Consider the following 24,105-nt stretch of genomic DNA (forward strand, 5'->3'; position numbering starts at 1 on the left):
ATCAATTCTGTACTAAAATTAGTTATTTAATAGTTAATACATTACATTAAATAACTCATTATAGTTGCCAATTTTTCTTGTTCTTTATACATTTCTCAATATTAAAAGAATATTTTTATGCTTAAGTGAAGAATTTTTAAGTATACATAATTTTTTCCATATATTACAAGCTGATACTAACTACAATTAATTTCCTAATTTTTAATTTCTGCCAATTTTTACTTTCAATCTTAAGATTTAAATAAAAATATTTCTATCCATACCTTTCGCTATTCCATGATGTCTTTTGAAAACGGCTTGCTTTACTTTAAACCAAAAGCACTTAGTCTTAACCCAAGGCTTAACCCTTGCCACCCCAACGCATTAACTCTTCTCTTTAACTATAGCCGTATCGTTTTATTTTGAGCATTATAGCCTGTTGATAGATTGTCCCTGCCCAAAATTTTGGTTGGTATTAATAAATTTCACACGTTCCTTTCAAACGCTGTACTTTAGTTATTTCTTTTTTTTTGCGGTGAAAGTTGGCATCGTTCTGTTTGCTTTTACTTGCGCTCTTTATTTCGCAATTTCGGCAGCAGCAGGAACAAAAGCCAAAGGGTAAATTAATTGAATGCAGCGCGCACTGCAAAAAGAAAAAAAAAGATTTCTCAACTTTTCAACTCTTTTTTCTTCACATTTTTTTTTGGGGGTTTCTTTTTTAAATTTTGGTGCAAAAAAGGGTTTCGCATATGGGTTTCCATTTTATTTGCAGCCGCAGGGCTGCTGCTGCTGCTCTTGCTGCGCTTTCTTTGCAACGGAGTTTCGTTGAGTTATTTGCTGTTTACATAGCCACACAAAAGGATTAAATGGGATTTTAAAGGAGTTGAGAGGAGACGGGCAAACGAATTGCAGCAATGCCTGCAGCCAAAGAAATTTCTTTGCTATTGTGTGCGCTTTCTACTCATTTTGCTTTTATTTTTTTTTACGAGACGGATCAATAGACATAAAGGAACTGTTGATTAATATGATTTAACGAGCGCATCCTAACTAGGCGTGCCCTTGTCCTTGTCTGTGGCGACAAATTAACATAAGCCGCATATTTACAGCAAAAAGAAAGGACAAAACCACTCAAAATCAATTTACATTCACATTTCAGTTTTTTGCTGTTCCTTTTTTATTGTGTGCAACGATTTAACGCTTAATTAACGACTTGAGTACGTAGGGACAGAGAGAGAAAGAGAGAGAGAGAGAGCGCAAATTCTTTTTTGTGGCCGCAAACCGAAGAGGGAGCCCCAGCTGATCGGCTATGCAAATTGCTGCGCTGTCGCGCTCTCCCTTTCGCACAGCTGCTGATTGCGACGCTGACGTTTTGAAGAGCGTCATAAAGAGCCACTTGACTTTCACTCTCTCACGTCTTTTGGCTTAAGCGCAAAGCCCACATGCAAACTATTTGCATGCTCAATGGCCTGTGGCTAATTTCTCAGCACTTTGGCGCATCAACTTTGCACCTCTCTCCCGCTCTCGATCACGCTCGCTCTCTCTCTCTCTTTCTTTTGTAATCAAATTGGCAAATGCATTCAACTGTTTACGCTGTTTGCTCTTCGCGCTTTAAGCCGATCGCTCTTTGCATAAACTGCAGTCAGCCCTTTTTTTATGTTCTTTTTATTGTTGCGCCGCCGCTTGATTTGTATTTCCTTTTTTTTTATTCTTCTGCATTTTGATTAATGCGCTTGCTGCGCATTGTATGCGAAATTTATCGACATTTGATTTGCCAAAAAACATGCGAAAAGTGTATCAAATGTTGGTCGTGCGGCATTGTTTGTGTTTTGCATAAGTAACGGGGAAACAAACACACACATGTAAATGTTTGCTGTTTACAAGAGTTCAACTCTTTAATGAAGTTATCAAGAGCAAGACGGGCTTTGTTTTATGTGATTTACGATTTATAAATGCATTAAATTCGATACACATAGAAATTAAATTTTGGATTGCATTGAATGAAAATTATAAACTTTTTGGGGCAATGGAGAAGCATCTAAAATGTTTTTTAAAAACTTCAAATTAGAATAAACACAATGATAACAGTCCTAGCAAGTATTAATGTAATTAAATGTTATGTATTTATCTAATAACACTAAGTTTAGAAATATAATTTTTAAAAACTTCTACCTTTTTAACATTTTATTCAATTTAATACAATAAAATAAATTAACTTACACTAAACTAATGAAAGATAAGTAAATCTGAAAAAAATCTAATGGAATCCAATAAATTTAATTTTTTATAGTTTTCATTGTATGTGCGTGATTTTTGAGCAAAAGTTTTAGGTGATCTTCAATCATTTCGTCATAATTTTAATGCATTATTTTGAAACTCAATTTGACAAACTCAAGAGCGGAAGAGAAGAAATCAAAAAGTAGGGAGTAGTTGTTACGAACGCCTACAAGGGCGGCCATTACTTGAGATAGAGTTTGCAGTCCCAGGTCGCAGCAGTCCCCAGGCGCATGACATTGCGAAAATAAGAAGAAAGAATGGAACGCAACGCAAAAATAATAATAATAGCAATGCGAAAGGCAAAAAGGATGAGAGAGCTGGCAAATGTCATGTTTATGCTCATAACTTTAATGCTCAAAAGTCGACCAACTGTCAACTGTCAAATACAAGACAATTTTAAACAAACGCAAAAATTGCAATGAATTGAGATTGCGACGAGGACGAGGACGAGGACGAGGCAGACTGGGAGTGTGACCCTGAAAAACTTAGCAAAGGCTGCAACTAGAACACAACATGCCAAAAATTGCAGCGAAGGATGCGGCAGTGGCAGTGGCAGTGGCAATGCCAGGCAGACAACTCGGCCGAAACAATGCCGAGCGTAATGAAGAGCACACACACACACACACAGATACAAAGATACAGTTTTACGCAACGGGAGAGCAGACAGAGACAAGACAGAGATACAGACGTCCAACAAGAGGAAGTAAATTACAACAATGCATGGAAGCAAAGGATGCGGCACTGTGGCTGACTGACGTGCCGCAAGGCAAAGGCATTGGCATAGGGTAGAGCGGAGGGGTGGGCCGCGAAGACGAGGCCAGAAATTATTGCAAATAATTTAGAGCAAAAATTGTCGGGCTTCCCAAACACAATTGATAAGCAAAAAGGTATCCTTGCTACAGATCTTGATGTTGATGCTACAGAACGATTGCGATTGCGATTGCTGTTGCATGATCCCTTATACTCTGTTTGTTCGTTTGTCATTTGCCTCTGCCCCCCACCAAAAGTAAAGAACTTTTGCTTCCATCCTTCCTTCCTTGCATCCTTGTGTGTGTGTGTGTGTGTGCATTGCGCCTTTGCCATAAATTTGCAACAATTAAAAATAAAGTTAATTAAAATTTATGTGCGACAGTTTTTTTGCACTTGGTCTGCGCCCATCGACCCAATCGACATGTCCTCACATAAAAAAAGGAACAAAAATATAAAACACGCAGCAATCTCATCAGCCCCATCTAATTGCTGGGAGTGGCCTACCATATTGATATTGAATGCAGCCACTTGAAAATAACAAGATCTTAACTGACCTTAAAGGAAGAATCTCAAGAAAAAAACAAGTACGGCACAATTGAGTTTTTCCATGGATTTTAAACAAGTTTAATAAATGTTTTTAGTACTGCAAACTGTAGTCTATGAGAATTGAAGTCGTTTATTTTTATTTCAAATTACACATGTTTTAAATTTTAAATATGCTTGTATAAAAATTATTATTGATGAAAGCGTTGTTATTAAGATTTTCATAAATAAAAAACAAGCAGCATTCATATTGCAATGGCGACTGCCAACAATAAGAACAAGAACTGAAAGCGCCGTTAGCGCTTGAACTTAGAAGAGGCAGAGCGCACTGCTTAAGCAACAACAACAAGCAATGAATGTGAGATTGAACTTAGATTAAGAGAAAGAGTTTAAGAGCGCACTTACCACGCAAGCAGGTGTCGAGTGCAGCCAACAGTACTGAGGTTATGTTTGCATATTATTATTTACACATTATACTCATTAACTATTAGCTTTTTATTTCATTAAACGCTATACTACCCTTCACATAAGAAAAAATTGCATTGCACTTTAAGAAAAAAGAATAAATTTCTATAAATCTGCACTTTAGAATACGAAGAAAACAAAGCTTAAGAGAAAAAGAGCGCGCATTTTATTACGCACTTGCTAAGAAAATATAAAATAGTTGCATTTAATGCCGATATTCAATTTAACACAAACATACACACATTTATTAACTTATATTGAGGCCATTCAACACATTTTACATAATTTTACACTTAAATATGCAAATTAAAACAAACAAACAAACAATAAGGACAACCTCCCACGCAATTACAATTATGACTACTAAAAATATGTAAAACGAAAACGGATGAAGTCAAAAGACCAGTGAGCGAGCGAGAGCAACGCTGCTCACATCCTTGATCGGTAAGCACAAAAGCGTCGTTGCTTTGTTGCTGAGAGAGCGCCCATTGTACTATGGGGCTGCGCTTTATTTTGACTGTAAAAGCTTAAACTAAAATTGTAGCTAATTAAAACCTCAGAAGTAGGAAATTCTGCCTAAAATTTTGGTTTAATGGCATTAATTAATAATATGCAATTTTTTGCATATAGTTTTTAAGTCATTTTTTTGGAAACGCTATCAAATGTTTAAGAATTGCTAAAAGAATATCAATAAAGCTTATTATTTGACATTTATACATACATATGTATTAACACTTATTGCAGTTACATAAAAAGTAAATACATATGTTTCATACATAGGTACATATTATGTACCTTTCAATACGGCTGGTATCAATTGGGAATATTTTTGACAATTTCATCAATGAATCAATTCAAGCCAACTATAATAGTTATAGCTTAGGTAATGCAAAGCTATTTCACTTAATCGCTATAATTATTATTACATATGTACATATAAAACAATAATTATTTTTCTGAAGCTTGTTTCCATTTATTAAGCAGCAAATAAATGCAGTGTGAAGTGAAGACTCATCAAAGTATTTGTATGCACGCATGTATCCATGTTCAAATGTATGTATGTATGTATGCATATGTAAAAACATATCGCTCAATTACATGAGAACTGCAATAACTGTTTAATTCACAACAAATCGCAGACCACATTACACATACATACACACACACAAGCAAGTTTGTGTGTGCAAGTGCGTATGCAAGAGAAGCGTGCCGAATCAGAATTTGTCTGTTTGCTTTGTTGCACAGTGGTTCTAGATTCTAGATGCATCTGCGCAATGCAATGAGAGCTTTAAGTTTATGTATTTATATTTTGTATATAAGGTATACAAAAAGCACAAAGTACTTACTTAATATAACTACAAAAGATTGTGTGTTTTTATCTTTTGTATTAAGCCCAAATAAATATGTAGTTGACAAGTTGCTTTTTAGATTCAGATTTTCATATTGTGAGGCAGTGTACCAAATCCATTGCATTGCATGGCGCTGCATGCATAACGGTTATCGTATTCCTTTCTACACAGACTCCAAATTGGGGCGACTGAAAATGTACAGTTCGCTATGAATATTGAACGACGCAGCTGTGCATTTAAAGCAAAGAGTATATACATACATATACATAAGAGAGTATGTATACTCTTTGATTAAAGTTACGCTCTAGCTTAAACAGAATGTTATAAGTTATAAGAATAACTTGTTAAGGAATATTCAATTCAACAAAAATTTAGCTACAAATGTTTTAAATACAAATTGTTTTGCTTTTATTGCTATTTACAAGATAATATATGTACATAAAAATAAAATGTTTAGGGGTATATTATATAAATATACATATATGAAAATAATGAAAACTGAAATTAGTTCAACATATTTCATCCTTACCATATACTTTCTGTGTAATCAAAGCTCAATTACTGGGAAATTAGTCATAAAGTTGAACATGCTTACTGTGCCGATAATTTAGTTTACCATTTTACATACATATGTATGTACATATTTAAATATGAACCAAAAAATATTTACATTTAAATATATGTACATACATATATAAAAATATATTATCTAATTTAAATTCCAATTCGAACATAATCCCTTCTCTCAATCTCTCTCTCTCTGTGTTGCTTACCACCCGCAACAAATGTATATTTTTATGTGCCCACTGTGCAGCAGCGCACCTTTGAGCTCTGCCGCTGTCTCTTGCGCTGGCGCTGGCGCCGCTGCTTTGCATACAAAGGCGCATGTGATTGGGCGCCCCCATTGAGTTTATTATGCGTGTTCTCTTTAACGAGCTTGTGCTTTGTGCTCTGACGGCGGTGGCTCGAGAGCGTCGCTCGCTACGCAATTGGCTGCAATCGCCGGCGATCGATCGATCGGCTGCACTCGAGAGTGCCGAACAATAGATGCGCTCTGGAATTTGTGCGCTGGCGAAGCGTAGCGAAGCAGATTTATTAGTTGCTGGACTGGACAGCGCACGTTCCTCATCCTCACGCTGTGTGTGCGTCTAAGAAGCGTGAAAGTGCCACAAAAGATGCAACGAAGCGGTCACTTCTGGATCAAAGTGTCGCTCTCTCTTTCGCTCGCTCCTTTTTGGCAAATTTTGGCAAATGCTTTGGACCATGTCCATGTCACTAAATTAGAGCAAAACTGTTTGGCTTTGGTTTTTCGAGAGGGGATGGCTGGCGGCAGCTGCATTAGCTGACCAAGTAGCTGAGATTAAGACCAAGCGACCAACCGTTGCGGCTATTATCCTTTTACCTAAAGAAACAGCAACTGGCAGCAGCAGCAGCCCCAGTTGCAACTTTAGCATGCAATGTTGCACGTTCAGCACAATTGTCAATGCCCAGCCCTGAGCGGCTTAAGACACATGCAAACGGACGAACGAACGGACGGACGTTCAGAAATCCTGCGCAAAAACCAATTATATAGCAAAGACAGTTTCGGCCCTTGCTTTTTCCTTTTTTCTTGCTTTGGCTTCTGGGGTGAGCAGCCAGCTATGACCCTGAGAAAGTTGCGGCTTGTCTTGGACTACAGAACTTAACCGCAATCATTACGCACGCAAAACTCCCACAAGTGAGTCCCTTGCTCTCGCTCTCGCTCTCGCTCTCTCTCTTTCACTCAGCGCAGCGTCTTGAATATGTCCTGTCTGTCCTTTCGTGTTTGGCTAATTGTCGGAAGTGCAGCTACTTAGAGGCTGGCACTATGCGCGCTTAGCTATGCGCTTCGCTGCCTTTGCTTGGGGGTTAGAGCAGCGTCTTTAACTTAATTGTCGAGCATTAAACATTTAGCGTAGACCGGCGAGCAGCTGCCTGTGGCGACATCTGTCGTGCGTTTTGTGTGTGTCTTGCTTTTGACCATAAGCGTCTTAGCAGAGATTTGACTCAAGCTAAACCCTTTGCGTCTAATTGAGCCATGTGTCAAAATATTAGAAACTACCCTATGCTAATTTTTTTTCTTAGCATAAAATATGTATTTTGCGCTTAATCCTTTTTGGCCACGCTAACAAATATTTTCATGTTTCTTGTCAAAACACACAGCAACGCTCTAAACTTATTAATATGCAATTTTTCGATTTTTTACGTTTTACACTTTTTCATTTTTCATCTTTTTTTTATGCAAATCTCGAGGGTAAGCGACATGCAGCCAGTCAGTGAGTCAGTTTTTTTTTCTTTTTTCTTTTTTAAGGCACTCTCGGCACTTACATTAAGGTGTTACATGGCAACAATCTTTGTGTCGAGTAATTACAGGCTTGTTAGCTATGGTTGCAACAACATAACGCCGAGCTGAGCTGAGCTGAGGGTGCAACATCCAGCGCATTTCTTTCATAATTTTCTTCTCTGCTCTGCTCATTTTTTTTTTTGCGACGTGGGAAACGTTTTTTTACGCACGCCTCGTCGCACTGCATGTTCGTCAGTGAAAAAAAGGATCAAAGGATCAGCAGGCTTTGCAGCCAAAATATGTTTATGAACACACACACACACACGGAAAAATATCAGTTGTCAATCAAGCAAATGCATAATTTCCATATACAGACAGGACAAGCGACTCCACAGCCCTCACTCTCACTCACTCACTCTCTCTATGAAAAAAAAAACATATTGTATGCCTAATTACCTGATGCATTGCATTAGACAACAATTTGTTGTAACTGTATAAGGACTGCTACTATCCTCGGGCGCATCGCATAATTTGAATTTAATATACCTATAATGTACTCTGGACTCTCTCAACTAAACATTGATGGGGTTGCTCAGGCAAGAGACTACAGGTGCTAATGATAGTTTAAAGTTATTAAAATTTCAAAGATTTGAAGCTTGCGTAGTGAAATTCTTATAATTATTATTTTTTTTCTATTACTTTTAAAGTAACACATAATTTTAAATATAAATTATACAAACAGTAACCTACAATGAAAATGTTTCAGACTCAATCAGCTCTATATTACCAGAAACTGCAGATAATAAAAATCTTTAAATGTTTTTCACATCTCAAAATTAGTAAAAAAAAAAATTCTAACATGAAGTAAGGTACAAAAATATAAAATTTGTTGTGTTATTGTCTAAATTTTAAATAGTTAACAAATAAATTACAAGTTTAAATAAAAATTATTTTCGACTATTATTTTTACTAAACATTGTTTTTATTTAAAAGTTATCTTTTATTTTTTATTCAGTAGTTTATATATTTACTTAAATGTGTATATTTATTTAAAAGAATTCCCTACTTGGGTTTAATTTTAAATAATTTGTGCTTCAAGAAGAAGTTAAAAATATATGAAGTATCCCAGAATTTTAAATCATTACTCTAACCATTCCAAAATCTGCTTCGATCTAAGGTAAATTTATATTTTTTTTTTTTATGAATGCTAAGCTACTCTTAATGAACAATAATAGCAATAAAATCACTTTAAGTTCTGCGCTGCTTGACACAAAAATCTCTAGAGATTGTTATCTCTATTTTTATTATATATTATTTTTATTAAAAAATTACAACAAATTTAATTATTTACGACTCTTACAGTAAGTACCAATAAATAGATCAACATGTAATAAAAAATTAATGTTTTAATTTAGAACATATGCTTCATTAGCAACATAAAAAAAGAACAGAATAGAGAAATTTCAGAAGAGCAGGGTAGGGGCGCAATTTAGGTGTTTACCTAACGAAATGATATAGATAGTGGTAACAACTTTAAACTGTCGCACTAACCAATATCAATAATAGCAAACAGGACTAATCAGGCGAGGGTGAGTTTGTTATTATGTAGAGTGGGAGTGGGAGTGGGGGTAGGGTGGGTGAGCGTCAGATGGTCAGAGCGCTCTGAAGCGATCGCCGTGTACAACAATTTAATGCAATTAGTGTGATATGCGATGCGACAGTCTGAACTATATCAGCTAATAGTAGTTTGAATAGTAGTAGTAGGAGGAGGAGGCAAGGCTATCGAGTCTGGATAATTACATAATTACAGCTGAAAGACTGAGCGAGAGAGCGAGCGAAAGCGAAAGCGCGTGTCGAGGGGCATGTTGCATCGGTTGCATGAAACGTCGTGGGTGCAACATGCGATATGCCTGTCAATTGCATAGCACATGCCACACACACACACACACACACATACACACACACACACGCATGTCTGTTAGCTGACCCTTATTGCAATTTCACTTGGCTGATTAATGATATTTTTGCTAATCCCATTAGCTCCAATGCAAAAAAATCATACATATATATATTTATATATAACTCAAAATCTGTAAAATGCATTCAACCGCAATAATCGCAAAAAAAAATTCGGAAAACCAAATTAATAATGAAAACATTAGCAGCTAATGCAGTTTGCCACCACCAAAAAGAAAAAAAAAATGAAAAGTGCGATTGAAAGCGATTTCAAGAACGCCCCAAGCTAATCACAGTTTTTCCCAACCTTAGATGACTATGTGTTAATTTCATTTGATTGACATGTGTCCATTGCCACAGTACAAAATTCTATATTTCCTTCGAAAAAAAAACACATAAGTAACTAAGAAATGAAATTAAAAATATTTCGTTCCAATTTTTCTCACTGACTCACGTCTGTCATGTAAATCAGCAGCAGCATGTCCTGTTTCGTCCCTGGGCCCTTAACAAGCTGCCACTGTCACGACAACAATGGGATGTCCTGTATCTCAATGTAAGTGTCAAGAGCGATTGTCTGCAGCTATGTCAAAGGACTCAAGTACAAAATTTAAATTAATTTCAATTATTTTTACATTTTGATTGTCAAATGTCTCAAGTAAATACGCAATTCGAATAATCTTACAACTGTTAAGTCAAAAGCAGTTTTACTTTAAATAATTCAAAATTAGTTTGTAGTATCAAGTATAAATATTACTAGTTTTTAGTCTAAGAATTAATTAATATTTTTTATTTTTTTTTTTCAAATTTGCGCATTGTTTGAAAATGCGCTCAATATAAAAATATATATAATATAAATATTATTGCATTAAAGGGATCAATAATATTTAATTAAAAAATTATGTTTTAAAGCTATATTTTATTTCACTTACAATGTAAAAAATTTATAGCAAATTTTTACTCACAATTAGTAATAAGTTTTGTTTTCGAAAAAAATAATATAAAATATTTTTTGATTTAAAATAAAATTCATAAATACCTAAAAGTCAGCGAATATTGTATATTATTCCAAAATTATTGAAGCCTCTATAACTATATATATAAATTTATAAATAATTATATTTCACTCAAAATACATTTTTCTTATATTCAAGAATTTTGGAATAATTTTATACTAGAAACAGTAATTTACTGTTTCATCTTTGATGTTGTGATATATAAAAATATAAATTATATAAAAATAAAAAAATTGAATAAAACCTATAATAATATTTAAACTTTTGTTATATACATAAATCTAGTATATACTTTATATATATGAGTTCGCTCTTATGTTTATCAGTTACAAAAATTGCTTATGACAGATGCAAACTGTTGATAGACATAACAGCAAAAAAAAAAGAAGAAAAACAGAAAGTTGCTTAACCCTTGGGCAACATAAACATGTCGCAGAGTGAAACCTTCTTGGGTTTCGTAATTTAAGATATTGCAATTCATGAGGATGTTTAAGTTTTCGTAAATTGTGAAAATTACTTTGATTCGATATGCGCGAAAATTGTGCAATGAAGCCAGCAAACATTTTGCATGCCTCAATCAATGAACTGCAAGTCCCTTCAAACCCTTTTTGAGGCAAGTTGTGACAGGGGCAGGGGCAGGGGACAAGGACTCAACTGCCGTCGCACCTTAGCGCTGGTTGCTCCTTTTTATTTTCTACTTTTTCACTTACAGCCTTTCGTTGTCATGTCATAAGTGTGTGAAAAATTGATAGACTTGTCATTTGCCGCAAAAAAAGAAAAAAAAAGAAGACGGGGTGAGGCGGCTCAATAATGATGACAGCGTGCAGTCCTGCCAGCTCTCTCTCAGACAACTGTTATGACAACCTCTTGTAAACGCCCCATAATTTTTGTTATTAATGGCAACAGCGCGTTAATATCGAAAACACCCAATCGACGCCCCATATAGCAAATGTGCGTATGCCTGACTGATCAAGCGATCTAGGCAATAAGCGAAAAGCAAAAATCATCAAGAACAAGCTGCTGAATAGCTAAAGCTGCAGAGATACATGACTAAAATCCAACTAAAAATGAACTATCATCAATGGCTCCAGCATCAAAAGTCTACTCAAAGATTCAAGACGGATATGGAAGTGCGGCTCTGGTATCAATTGGTGATTTTATGAATTCAACAATACTAGATATTGTAGAATTTAAGTCAAAATAATGCAACGCCATTTCGTGCTAGCATTAAAATTTCAGCTTTCAGGCGTCTATTGATGAATTTACTCGTGATTGGTGTAAATTAATAAAATCCCCATACAAATGCCATCAAAAATTTGTATGAAAGTTAAACAGTGGAGTTAGCGGAAATTTGTTGAACCAGCAGTAGGCATCTGCACAAATTAGACAACTATATAAATCATAAGCCCACCGATCTTTTGGACAATAGTCAATAGTAAGTCTTCTACCACACTCGACCTACCATCCAGATTTTCCTAGCGAGAGTTCCAAAGTCTATTGAATGCAAATGAACACGGCTCCTGCCATGGCTCTCACTTACTACAAAACTTTTCATTCATTGTTTTATTTGTTCATTCATTTCATTTACTTTTCTGCTATTGTTGTTACTACACAGGATCTTCAGGATCAGTCGAGTCACACACCCGATAAGTGTCGGCTTGTCGGTTTGTGTACTTACTGTAAAAAATGGTTGCATGCTTTTGAGCTGTGCCTTGAAATTCAACATAACATAGCTAAAAACAAATATAAATTTTTAAAACTAAAATGAAATTAAAAATTTGTTTGTTAAATGTTTGTCAATATGCAACACTAACAAAAGTTTGCTGCCACTCGAAAAACATTTTTTTTAATTTTATAGGCGGAATTTGTGAAATAGGCATGCAAGCATTTTTTTTAATTTTAAGTAAATTCTTTAACAAATTACAGATTGGAAGACTTTTTTTTGTAGATTTTTACCAGCGCATTACATATTGCTTTCCATAACTGCATAGGATAATATAAATAGCTATAGTATAATGAATATAAATATAATAAAAGGTCTTTCTGCTTTCACTTCCAGCCAATTCATGAACGAGCACAAATTGCCACAAGGCAGTTGCCTTCAATGGTCGTTGCTCTGTCCATCGGCTTCAGCTCAAGCGCAAGGTCATCAGGTGAGAAAGGAATATGCTAGAGCACAGGCTAAAGCAAATAGACAACTGGCTGGCTGGCTGACTGGCCAATCGATTGCACAAAGTATTGACACGCTGGAAGCAGCAGCGTCAATTTAACGACAAACTTTTCTGCGTGGAAAATATTTAAGGCACGTCGCAGGCATCCGGCAGCAATTTGTGTCATCCGGCAACGTAAGCCGGGAGCTATAAAGGTCGTGGTGTAATTCAATTGTTGGGTTGCGGACAGAAAATGCTTTAAGAATCAAATAGTTATGTATTTTAAATTTACATAGCATGTAAAACAAGTAAATAATAAATAAGTCTAATTGTTCATCAAGTGCCACGCCTACAAATACTGCACCAATAAAATTTCAATTTATTTTAGCAAAAAAAAAAACAGAATACGAATTTATTAATTATAGGTTTTGGTAATTATTTTTGATTTATATATTTGGTAAACTAAATTAAACCGTAACTTGACTTCTGTCACTCACTGTCTTCTGTCTTATCACTCGCACTTTCTTCTCACTTTCTCCGCGTATTTACAATATTTGGAATTTAACATAACATTAGTTACAATAATATGCTCGATTAGCATAAAGCATATATATGCTATATGTTTTTATATATAAATAGATTGTTTGTTTGTGTATGTGTATGTGTATGTATTAAAACCATTAGATGCTATGAAACGTTGCAGCCCAATAAGCGTTAAGAAAATAGTTTTAATATATGTAGTTAATATGTATGTATTATTGTTATTATTATTATTATTTGTAATGTTAACTTTTAAGCGCTTTTAAAATTCTGTTAATTGCCATTTGCAGGGCTATATACAAAGTTGTTGTTTAATGCACAATTCTGAGAGCGCTTATATACTATATGTTTATATATATGTATATGTATATGTATATGTAAATGTGTGTAAACATTTCATTTTGTATGCGTTTAGATCGCTAACCCTACATAAGTTTACAAACAAATGTTTACTTAGCAGCTTTGGTTTTTGATTTCATCAGCTTAAAATTCCATTTTAATTATTTTTTAGTACAAAAAACTACGCTTCACATTTTGCATTTTTTTTAGAAATTCGTTTAAGAATTGTTTTTGCTAATAGTACATTTGATAAATAGTTTAATATAATATATATATGTGTGTGTGTGTGTGTGTATAACTTTTTAGTTTTAATATTTATATATATCGTGTAAAAGTTACGTAGTATGTTTTAGGCTATGCAACAAGTTTATTAATTTTATGGCCGAAATAGCTTAAATGGAATGCGTATTAAATTTGGGAGATCAATTGCAATTGGAAAATTGTAAGCTTAAATTAAAAATGCAAAACAATTACTTAAAATTAAAATAAAAAAAAAAAAAATAGTGTTGCATAGCGTGCTTTAAAATGTGCTACTTTGGTATTAGTTAAAAAAAAATACATATGTATATATATATAGAGTATAAATAATAACAAATACAAGTCTGACAGTTCTGACGCTCGCAGTTTGCTTCAAAATACTTTGTGTGTGTGTGTGTGTGTGTGTGGGTGTGTGTGTGTTTAGCGCCTAGAGCGTCTTGAGTATGCTCGTCTTGCCAGCGCTGCTCTTGTAGCTTTCGTAGGAGGCAGCCGCGCCCACATGCAGCTGCGCATAGCCGGCAGAGCTGTTGGCCACTGCAGCAGCCACTGCAACTGCTTCGGCGCCATCGACCACCGCCTGCGGTGCTGATTTCTGTGGCGGCTTATACCGCTGCAGCGTCTCGGCCGAGGTGAGCTTGAAGGTTTCGCTCATCTGCTCGCGCACACGATCCATAAGCGTATCGATGTCGTCCTTGGTCAGTCCCTCGGTGCTAATCGGCGGCAGCGTAGTGATGACAATGCGACCCGAATTGAGTATTTTCATTTTGTCGTTGAGAAAGGTGCAATACGAGCTGAAGACGACCGGCAGTATGGGTATCTGTTGATCGATGGCCATGTGGAAAGCGCCCTTCTTAAACGGATGCAGTTCGCCCGTGTTGCGTCTGGTGCCCTCCGGGAATACCCAAAGTTTAATGCGCTGCTGCTTAATGCGTCGATTCACAGCATTCAAAGTCTCTCTGGCCTTCTCGCCACGCACACGATCGATGAATATCAAGCCCGCCAGCCAGGCAGCCAAGCCAAAGGGCCAGGCATAGAACAGCTCACGCTTGGCCACCACCGTGCACTTGTTCATCACATGCCAGATGTTGAACATGCCTGCAAAATCAATCAAATGTTAATTTATATTCTATGTTTGATTCAAGTGATTTCAACTTACCCAGCACATCGAGCGAGCTCTGATGATTCGCAACTATAATGCAGGCCTGATCCTTTTCCAGATGCTCCTTGCCGCGCAGCTCCCAGCGCAGTCCAACCAGCGCCGTAACCCGATGACACCAAGTGCTCGCCCATCTGCAACAATAAGAGGCAAATCGATTATTTAGCTAGCTGCCTTTAATTATTTGCACCCAGCTGTCAGCTCTACATCTATTGGTAAATGCAAAATGTCAATAAATAATTAAAATGCAACACAGAACAGAACACCCCTCGGCTCAGCTCTCAGTCCCTCAGCTCAGCCATGTCTGACTTATTGAAATAATACACACGGCCGATTGAAAGCCAGGCCAGGGCAAGCTCAAATCAAATTACATAGCTCGTGTGTGTGTGTGTGTGTGTGTGTGTGTGTGTGGGAGGGTTGTGTAATATTCAATATGCAAGCATAGGTAAGCCCCAAGGCAAGGCAAGGGCAGTCGAGTCGACCAGCCGGCAAAGACCTTCAACTGCTAGCAATTGATGCAGGTTATTGCATTTATTTATTTTCAATAAATGCAGATACATTTACAGCAGAGATAAAAATGCAGCTTAAATGCGCTTAAATTACTTGAAAAAATTACTAAATAAATATCAATATCAATGCGGAAGTGGCGGAAAATGCGCAAATTAAATGTCAACAAATGTGTAAATAAATGAATGAATGAGTAAAAAATGCACTTGATGCAATAAGAAAAAAATATAATTGCTGTTTCGACACTTTTCTGTCTAATTTGGTATATTTACCAAATTGGGTTTTTTTTAACTTGAAGTTCTATGGGATCGATAAAGAAAATGCACTTGATGCAATAAATAAATAATATTATTGGTATTTCAATATGCTGAAATTTGTAGAAAGATCTGAGCATTTTGGCAACTTCTCTTGCCATTTTAATGCATATAAGTTCTGTGTTATCGATTATATCGATGAATAAAATGCACTCGATATAATTAATATGTATTATTAATATGTCACCTTTTTTTGTTCAATTTGGGAAACATACATAGTAATTTTTCTTGAAATATAATTAAGTTCTTTGTTATAGATACTATCGATATCTACACTATCTATATATAGTAAAAAATCAGCTGAAACAACTTCTGCTGCTTATAGTACTTCTTCTTGTTTAATTATAGAACAATTAATAAATATTAACAAAAGTGCAACAGCCATTAAAATGATTATATATAAATAGTCCTTAAATGAAATTTTTCAGAACTCACTCAAAAGAAAAAAATGGCAGTTAACTGACCTCGCAGCTATTGACAGTTGGCACCCACTAGCTCAACACCCATCCCCAGCCAGTGGGTGGCACACACGTGCCAAGCTGGCCACGCTACAAGGCCAAAAGTCAAACAGATTTCTTGTTGTTTGCCCAATTTATGGAACAGTCGAGTAAACACCTGCATTGGGCGGGCTTTTGAAAGCCAACAATCAGTTCGTTAATATTTATGGACTTTTTAATGCCAAAAGTAACAGTAAAAATAGCATTATATATTTATAATATAGACAGAAATAAATAACGCGAGTAACACACCAACTAATGCTAACGCTAATTGTGGTCACCCTTAGACGAGATATACATAGTTATGTATAGTTTGCATAAATGGCATTTGAGGTTAAGAGAAATAACCAAAAAGCTTTACGAGTGCATATCGATTTCTCAAATAACTAAAATAAGCACTGCACACACACACATGTGCAAACAGTTACTTGCATGTATGTGTGTTTGTGTGTTGTCTGTGTGTACATGCAAACATTTTATGGTTAATAGTGGGTCTGGGTCTATATAATTCGCGGGTCTATTATAAAAATTAAATCATTTTTCTTTTGTATTTACTGCGATTGGTTTATCTACATAATAAATACATACAAACAAATACACATAGAGTTTATTAACGAACCATTCAGAGTCAGTTAACTAATATTGGACAAATACAAAATTCATGCAGCTTGTGTTTTAGATTAAAAACTAAAATAAAGCCTATTCTAATTAAGACTTCAGAATAGTTAGAATATTCAAATTCGAGCTTTCTTTTAAAGGGAAATATTTATTTCTGGATAAACAAAATGAAGGCTACTTTAAAAAGAATTTAAACTTTTAACTTTTAAAGGGAAATATTAATTTCAATTTAATTAATTATTTTCAACAGTTTCAGATAAAAATTTTTGTTTATCCTTGGCAATTTCAATTAATTTAAATAAAAGCATATAAGATAAGTTTGTGTAATAAAGCTTTACAAATTTATAGATTGACTCTTTATACTCACAATAGATTGCGCACATCGCAGGGTCGTGTAAGAAATGCAGGTATCAATATAATCGCATTGAACGATACGATGCCATAGTAGATAAGAAATTTAAAATAGTAACGAAATGTGTGATTTGTCTCATATAAAAATGGCAACATTAGCAGCACAAATAGCCCGAATAATTCCAAGTACGTGCTCATTATGTTTGGTCCAGTAATAACCAGGGGGGAGTGCGCTTAATTCTCTCTCTCTCTCTTTTATCAGAACTGGGGTGCAGTCTTTTCCTAGCAACTGTAAGTAGAAAAGTAAATCACATACAATTCGTTTTTATTACTTGAAGTAACTGAAGTGTGTAGCTGACAAAGATAGTAAACAATTTGAAGTGAAGATAGGCATAAAAGAATTCGCATAAATGCACACACACACACACATACATACATACATATGTAAGTATGCATAGTCAAGTCAGTGCTGTTAACTTTATGGACGCTAAACTTATTGAAGCTGCTTTAGTCGAAAAAAAGCTAAAAATCTATATTTAGTATTAATTATTAAGTCAGACAATAAACCAAGCTACATTTATTGAAGAATTGATGTTGGTGAACATTTGTTACTACACTAAATTTTATTTATTTTGAATCGAACTAGAAATACGACATAACGTAAATTGTTTATAAGTTTTAACTTATAGCAATTTTTGAATTCTGTCAATTGATCTTCAAAATGCTTGATTGACGTGAAAAAAGCTAAATAAGCAAAAACTGCAGGCAGCATAGCACACACGCACACACTCACGTGCACATGCTCTAATTGGTATTGGTGCATACATATGCACACACACACACATATATACGTAAACCCCTATACCCTGGCTTGCCAGTGTAACTTGCTGACTGCTACTATGACATTTAAGTGGACAACACTGTAATTGCATTTAAGTATGTATGCTATGTATGCATGTGTATGCGAGTGAAAGAGGATGGGAGCTGGAGTCTATGTAAGTGGGAAGTTGTATGCCGGCAAGAGAGGAAAAGAGATACAAAGTTGTGGGTGTGTGTGGGTGTGTGCATGTGTGTATCGCATTCTTTGCATTTGCCGTTATTGTCATGCAAACAAACCATAAAAAATAAGTGAAAATCAATTTAAGTAAAGTGGTGCTAACTAAATTAATACACTTATGCTCTTAGGCTTGAATTAAATAATTCAACTTTTATTGCAAATGCACATGTATGTGTGTATGTAAGCGATGCTCTTTATATAATTTATGCTTCAGCTTCTTGTTTGTGCCGCTTGCCGGTCAAAACTCTTGCTTCTGTCTGCTGTGCACGTCTTTGCTATGTACATACATACATTCATGCATATGTATTAATGCACATACATGTATATACAGCATAACAAAAATAAAAACAAAAACATTAAAGACTTTAAGGGGTTGCAAAAGACGCCAGCGACAGGCAAAAGGCAATGACACACACACACACATACACATATAAACCAATACAGTTGTAATCGCTAAGGATAACAACCAAAACAATTGCATAAAATGCAGCAGACAATTATAAAAAAACATTAATAAAATATAGTGCATTACATCTGCAAATTTATTTGCTACTGCTGCTGTTGTTCCTCTTTGCACTTCGCCTTCAATTTCATTAACTGTTTTTGCTTATTTTGTTTTGGCTTGGGTTTTTTGTTTTTGCGTGGTCGGCGCTTCTCTTTCTTTCCTTTTGCATAGATTTTTTTCAGCTGGGATTAACACACACTCACACAGATATAAATACAGTTATGTATTTGCACATATACAAAAACAGGCACACGCACGAGCACAGAATTAACTTGAGCAATTTTAATATAATACAATTGACATACGTGAGACAATAGCAACAATACAAAAAAAAACTTGCGCGCGAGCCGAGCCCGACAAGACCGACGTAGAGCGCGAAAATTACAAACATAAAAAATAGAGTTGTGACGAATGGTTCAGAACAAGTTCAATTGAACTACTCATCAAACTGAACGAATAACATCCAGCTGTTCATCCGTACGATTGTTCAACCTTCATGTAGATGATTTAAATATAAACTAAAAAGCTAACATCTTATTGTATTGTATTATTTTATTATAAACTGATATTTCATTATATTAAAAACTTGCTTAATCGTATAATATTGTGACTGAACGAGCAACAGAACTACTGTACAAGTGAACGACTGAATCTAATTCATCAATTGAAGTACTATGAACAAGCCTGCCAGGCTCCATTTTTTCCGTCAAACTTTTTCTAATCGGGAAGTCTAGATCCTTAAATAAGATAGTTAATCTCTTATTAACTTCTTTACAATAAAGCCAGCAGAGTCTGACTTTTAGGCGTAACATACTAATGTCCTATAATATTCGTTAAATATTATGATATTATTTTCACATACTCTGTGAATATGCTACTTTTGATATACATATATGTGTACATTTATCCATAGGAATGAAAAGTGAAATAAATTATAAGCATAATGTTATTTATAAACGTTACAAGAAATAAATAACTATCATATATGATTGTTGTTACATTAATTTATGCCTTGAATTAAATATTTAATTTTGGCCCTAGTTCTAGCCAAATTCAGCTAAAATGGCAGCACTGGCTTGGTTAATTATTATTTAAGGGGGAGAAGTAAATTTGAATCGAAGTATCGATAACTACTCGACCTTAGCTTGTATTAGTGTTTTTGTTCAACATTGTAATCTCTCCACTATTAATTGATTGTAATATAGTTTGTTTGCCATTTGAAGGTAAAAGGGTATATAGCACATGTTTTTGAATAATTAAATTAAACCGGAGCATTAATCGTATGTTAATCGTGAGCCAGTAACTGGTGCAATTAGGCGCCCTGTAGCGTTTGACGCACAGAAACTCAAACCTACATTGTTAGCTAGACTGGCGTAGGTTCGTGTCTCTGCTTGTTGTGCCTGTGAGAACATTTTGAGCGCTAGATGGCGCAGTGGATTTTACTTGACGATTGTTGAGCACTCAACAGGTAGCGTGATGAGCTTCAAATTTATGCTGCTAGATGGCGAGGGTAAAAAGATACGTTCTTATATGCGAATCTAGACAAAACATTAAAGAATATGAGTTATATTATAATTAAAGTTGATTGTATTAAATAAGCTTAACAAATAAGTAAATATAACAAGCGCTGTCATTCAATAATTGGCAATAAAAAATCGAAGTTCAATGCTCGGCGCAAGGATAAAACAAGCCGCGAGTGTAAAATGAAGAAAGATTGAGAGACATTTGGCAGGTTGCAAGCGGCATGAAGAAAAGGGAGCAAGTTGCAATTTGTAGTTGAACCAATTAATGATTGCATTGTTTTTTTTCTTTTTCGGCCCTTTTGTGCCTCTTGGCATTGTCGCCTCTGCGTTTGACTCTGTTGCTATTGCCTCTAATTTTTATTTCTTTTCTGTGTCTTTGAATTTTTTGCACAAGTAAAAATTTTCCCACTGCCACTGGTTGCGGCGCAAAGAGCGCAACACAGCACAGCGGGGCGTGCGGTGCAAGATCTGAGGAGCGAGACCGCCACGGGGCGCCCAACTGATGATCATTTCGACACCCCATTCCCATTTCTGTGTCGGCACTTTGCTTTCAATTCTAGACGCTCCCGCTTTCGCTCTCGCTCTCGCTCTCTCACTCGGGGCGAACAAGTGCTGCTCACGCGAGAGGTTTGAGATTTTTGTCAAGTGATTTCCCGAATTGTGTTAGAATCCTCTTGTTTCAGCACTGAATTTGCCGCAACGGCTGTAAATTGATGCTGTTGACATTTTTAGTGCAAAACTCGAAATCGAACTCGGAGTACCCGAATTTACCCCCATGACCTTTTGGTCTCTAATAACTTGTTCGCGGTTCCAGTTACCACGTTTCTCATCCATTTGCCATCTCATTCCTTTATTGCAATTTATTATACATCATTTTCATTTTCTTTTGTTTTCTCCTTTTGTTACTTGTGTTGTATTTCGCTTTTTGCATTTGTTGAATTCCCTGGAAGCCTCCGGATTGGTAACAAGTGTGCCGACAATCTATAAAAACAATAGTTTCAGCTCAAAGGGGCAAGGGGAAAGGGGCACCAACTATTGCGCAATCTGTCGCATGGGCCCAAGAAGAGATCGGTGATCTCTGATCGCTGCAGCGTGTGCGCGTGGGCGTGGCACAAATGTCATATATAGCCTGCTATATAGCATTGCAACAGCTGCTGAATTTATTTCTGATTTCTTTGCCAATTGTGATGCAGTCAGCAGATTAGAGAGTTTTAATTTTAATTTTGAAAACGCTTAAGATTCTTTCGCAGATATTGTGAAAATAAATTCAATTTGTAGCGCTGGAGCTTCTAATTTTTATAAATTTTAAATTCAAAATTATAGCATACAAATTGTTTCTTTTTTTGATTTACTAGCATACATAGCACTTTTCATTTTATGATTTAAATAACAAAAAAGTTATTAGATAAGTTTGGTTTAAAAAAAAAAAAAAATAAAAAAAAAAAAAAATATACGAATTTAAGTAAAATATATTTTGACGGCCATTGTGTAAATTATATTTGTATAAATAAAAAGAAACAAACTAAATCTACTAGAAATATATACATAAATATTTATACAATTTATTGAAATTACAAGTAAATAATTGTAATATATTTTTTTAATATATATATGTTTATTTATTTAAATATTTATTTTTATACCTTACAACCATTTTTATTTAAAACTTTTATTTTTTTTTTTAATATATAAAATACTATAAAGTACTGCAAATTTAATAATTTTATCCCTACTGACAGTCCTAAAATATTATATTGAAAATAATAATTAAATTCGTTTTAAAGATGACTTAAGAAGCATAATTAAATATATATAAATATCTTATGGGTGAATTAAATTTATATATTAATGATATATTTAATATAAATGTGACAAAGTGGATTCGCTTAAGGAAATATGTTCTGGAATTTGTTGTTTTTGAAGCGACTTCTTTATATTTGTATTTGTGTGATTAATCTTCTAAATATATCAAGCAAACTTACTTTGTTGTCTAACAATTTGCACTCTCAAAATCTTTATTGTTTCTTTATCTAAGATATTTTGCTATATAAGATATTTTTTTTATATAAATTGGCTTAAGTGAAGCAAAATTGACAATGAATATTTACTATATAAAAATATAAATAATATGTAGCATATAATATAATATATATATAATATAATATATAACAAATGATTTGTTGACTAATTGTAAGCCAAACATTAAGCCTCTATATAGAACCAAACTGAAAAATAAATAAGAGCATAAAGAGTTGAAATCTTCTTCAGCAGAACATACAATATATATATTGTTTATTGTCCGAGTTGTTCTTTGGCTGACTTTTGGGCTCAAAGGCAATTGGTGAGTGAAAACCCCCAGATTATGCGTCGTAATCTTGGAAAGCCAACGCTAGAACGGGCAAAATATTTGCAGACAGTGAAAGGATTTAGATGCGAAAATCCCATAAATCCAATTAAAATAAAGCTGCATATCGTTCGTGTACGAAGGGATAACGGGTTATGGGTTATGGGCTATGGGTTCCGGGATGCGGATTTACGTTACGGCCGTGCAAAATGTTTGCAATGCAAATTTAATGAAATTTCAATTGAAAGTACTAGGGGTACTGCTACCTGGAAAGAGTTACGGACCCCGAAAGGGGTGAGGGCACAACTTTGCTTGCGGATTACCGCAGACGATCCTTTGACTTTTCCTGCTAAGCGATCGTAAAACGTGGATTATGCATTTATGGTCACCAGCAACCACCCACCCAACTGGCCACCATTCGCTAGCAAGCTATGGAGCGATACCCTGACCTGGTGCTCGGCCGAGGCCTGGGGTGCGGTTTAATCCGAGACCACCAAAGAGATCATAGCGTGCTACGTTTTTAATCTGCTCAGTTGGACGCAAATTGTGTCTCAAGCGTAGCCCAGGTATGCATTTAATCCTCTCTCGAGGATTAGCATATCATTTTGCATAGAAAACCCAAGACAGGACTCAGGACTCAGGACACAGGACTCGAAGCGAGAAGCTTTGTTGGTTTGTTTGCTCCGCTAAACGCATCTAAGTCAAAGGCAAAAGCCAACAAGGGAAACTTTAGATTACCTGCTCGCTGATCCGTTCCCAGCCCGTTGGTCCGCTCCTGCTCAAGTGCGCTAAGGTCCGTCCACCGTCCACTCTCTGTTTGTGTTTTTCAGCTGAGGATTGCGTCTGGTGTTTGGTGTTTGGTGTTTGGTGGGCTCGCACTCTCTAATCAATTGATTAGCGCTTAGATTAGCCTTTGGGGAAACGGAAAGAAAGGATTCCACAGCGGATAGACTTGACTGCGGATTGTTTGATCCTTTGGAATTTACTTAAGCTTGTAATCAGTTGAATATCCTTTTTTTATTTTGAAATAAATATACTAGTAAAAATAAAATTTAATTAAATATAAACGTATATAAATATAAATAAATAAATATATATTAATGTATTCCTAATACTTAAATTTATTTTAATAAATTGTTTCTTTAAAATTGTTTTTATTAAATATATATATGTATGATTATATAAAATGAGCTAATTATTATTATATTAGATATTTCCAGCTTTTATTAATCGCAAATATTACTAAGAAATATTAATAATTATTGGAAAAATAATTAGTACTTAAAAAAAACCAACACTTTTTTTTTTTTTTTGT

The 24,105-nt window shown here is 35.1% G+C and overlaps 1 protein-coding gene across 2 annotated transcripts; it reads right to left on the minus strand.

Moving 5' to 3' along the window:
* Window positions 1-14,209: 14,209 nt before the first annotated feature.
* Window positions 14,210-19,250, minus strand: LOC108605668 (1-acyl-sn-glycerol-3-phosphate acyltransferase alpha). Of its 2 annotated transcripts, XM_017995459.2 has the most exons (4): window positions 18,951-19,237; window positions 17,378-17,650; window positions 15,075-15,208; window positions 14,210-15,013 (listed from the first exon to the last, which is right to left on the minus strand). In XM_017995459.2, exons 2-4 carry the CDS (start codon window positions 17,557-17,559, stop codon window positions 14,346-14,348), a joined length of 984 nt encoding a protein of 327 aa, XP_017850948.1. In that variant the 5' UTR covers window positions 17,560-17,650; window positions 18,951-19,237; the 3' UTR covers window positions 14,210-14,345. The 2 variants fall into 2 exon arrangements, with proteins under 2 accessions (XP_017850948.1, XP_017850949.1); XM_017995460.2 differs by lacking the exon at window positions 17,378-17,650 and having other exon boundaries at window positions 19,127-19,250.
* Window positions 19,251-24,105: the final 4,855 nt, after the last annotated feature.

Source organism: Drosophila busckii, chromosome X, assembly GCF_011750605.1.
Source record: "Drosophila busckii strain San Diego stock center, stock number 13000-0081.31 chromosome X, ASM1175060v1, whole genome shotgun sequence".
NCBI lineage: Eukaryota > Metazoa > Arthropoda > Insecta > Diptera > Drosophilidae > Drosophila > Drosophila busckii.

Excerpts from the sequence above, each read along its gene's own strand:
- LOC108605668 (XM_017995459.2), bottom strand. The coding sequence starts at position 17,559 with ATGAGCACGTACTTGGAATTATTCGGGCTATTTGTGCTGCTAATGTTG. Across the intron at positions 15,209-17,377 it reads TGCGATGTGCGCAATCTATT|ATGGGCGAGCACTTGGTGTC; the intron begins GTGAGTATAAAG and ends TTATTGTTGCAG. Across the intron at positions 15,014-15,074 it reads GAGCTCGCTCGATGTGCTGG|GCATGTTCAACATCTGGCAT; the intron begins GTAAGTTGAAAT and ends TTGATTTTGCAG.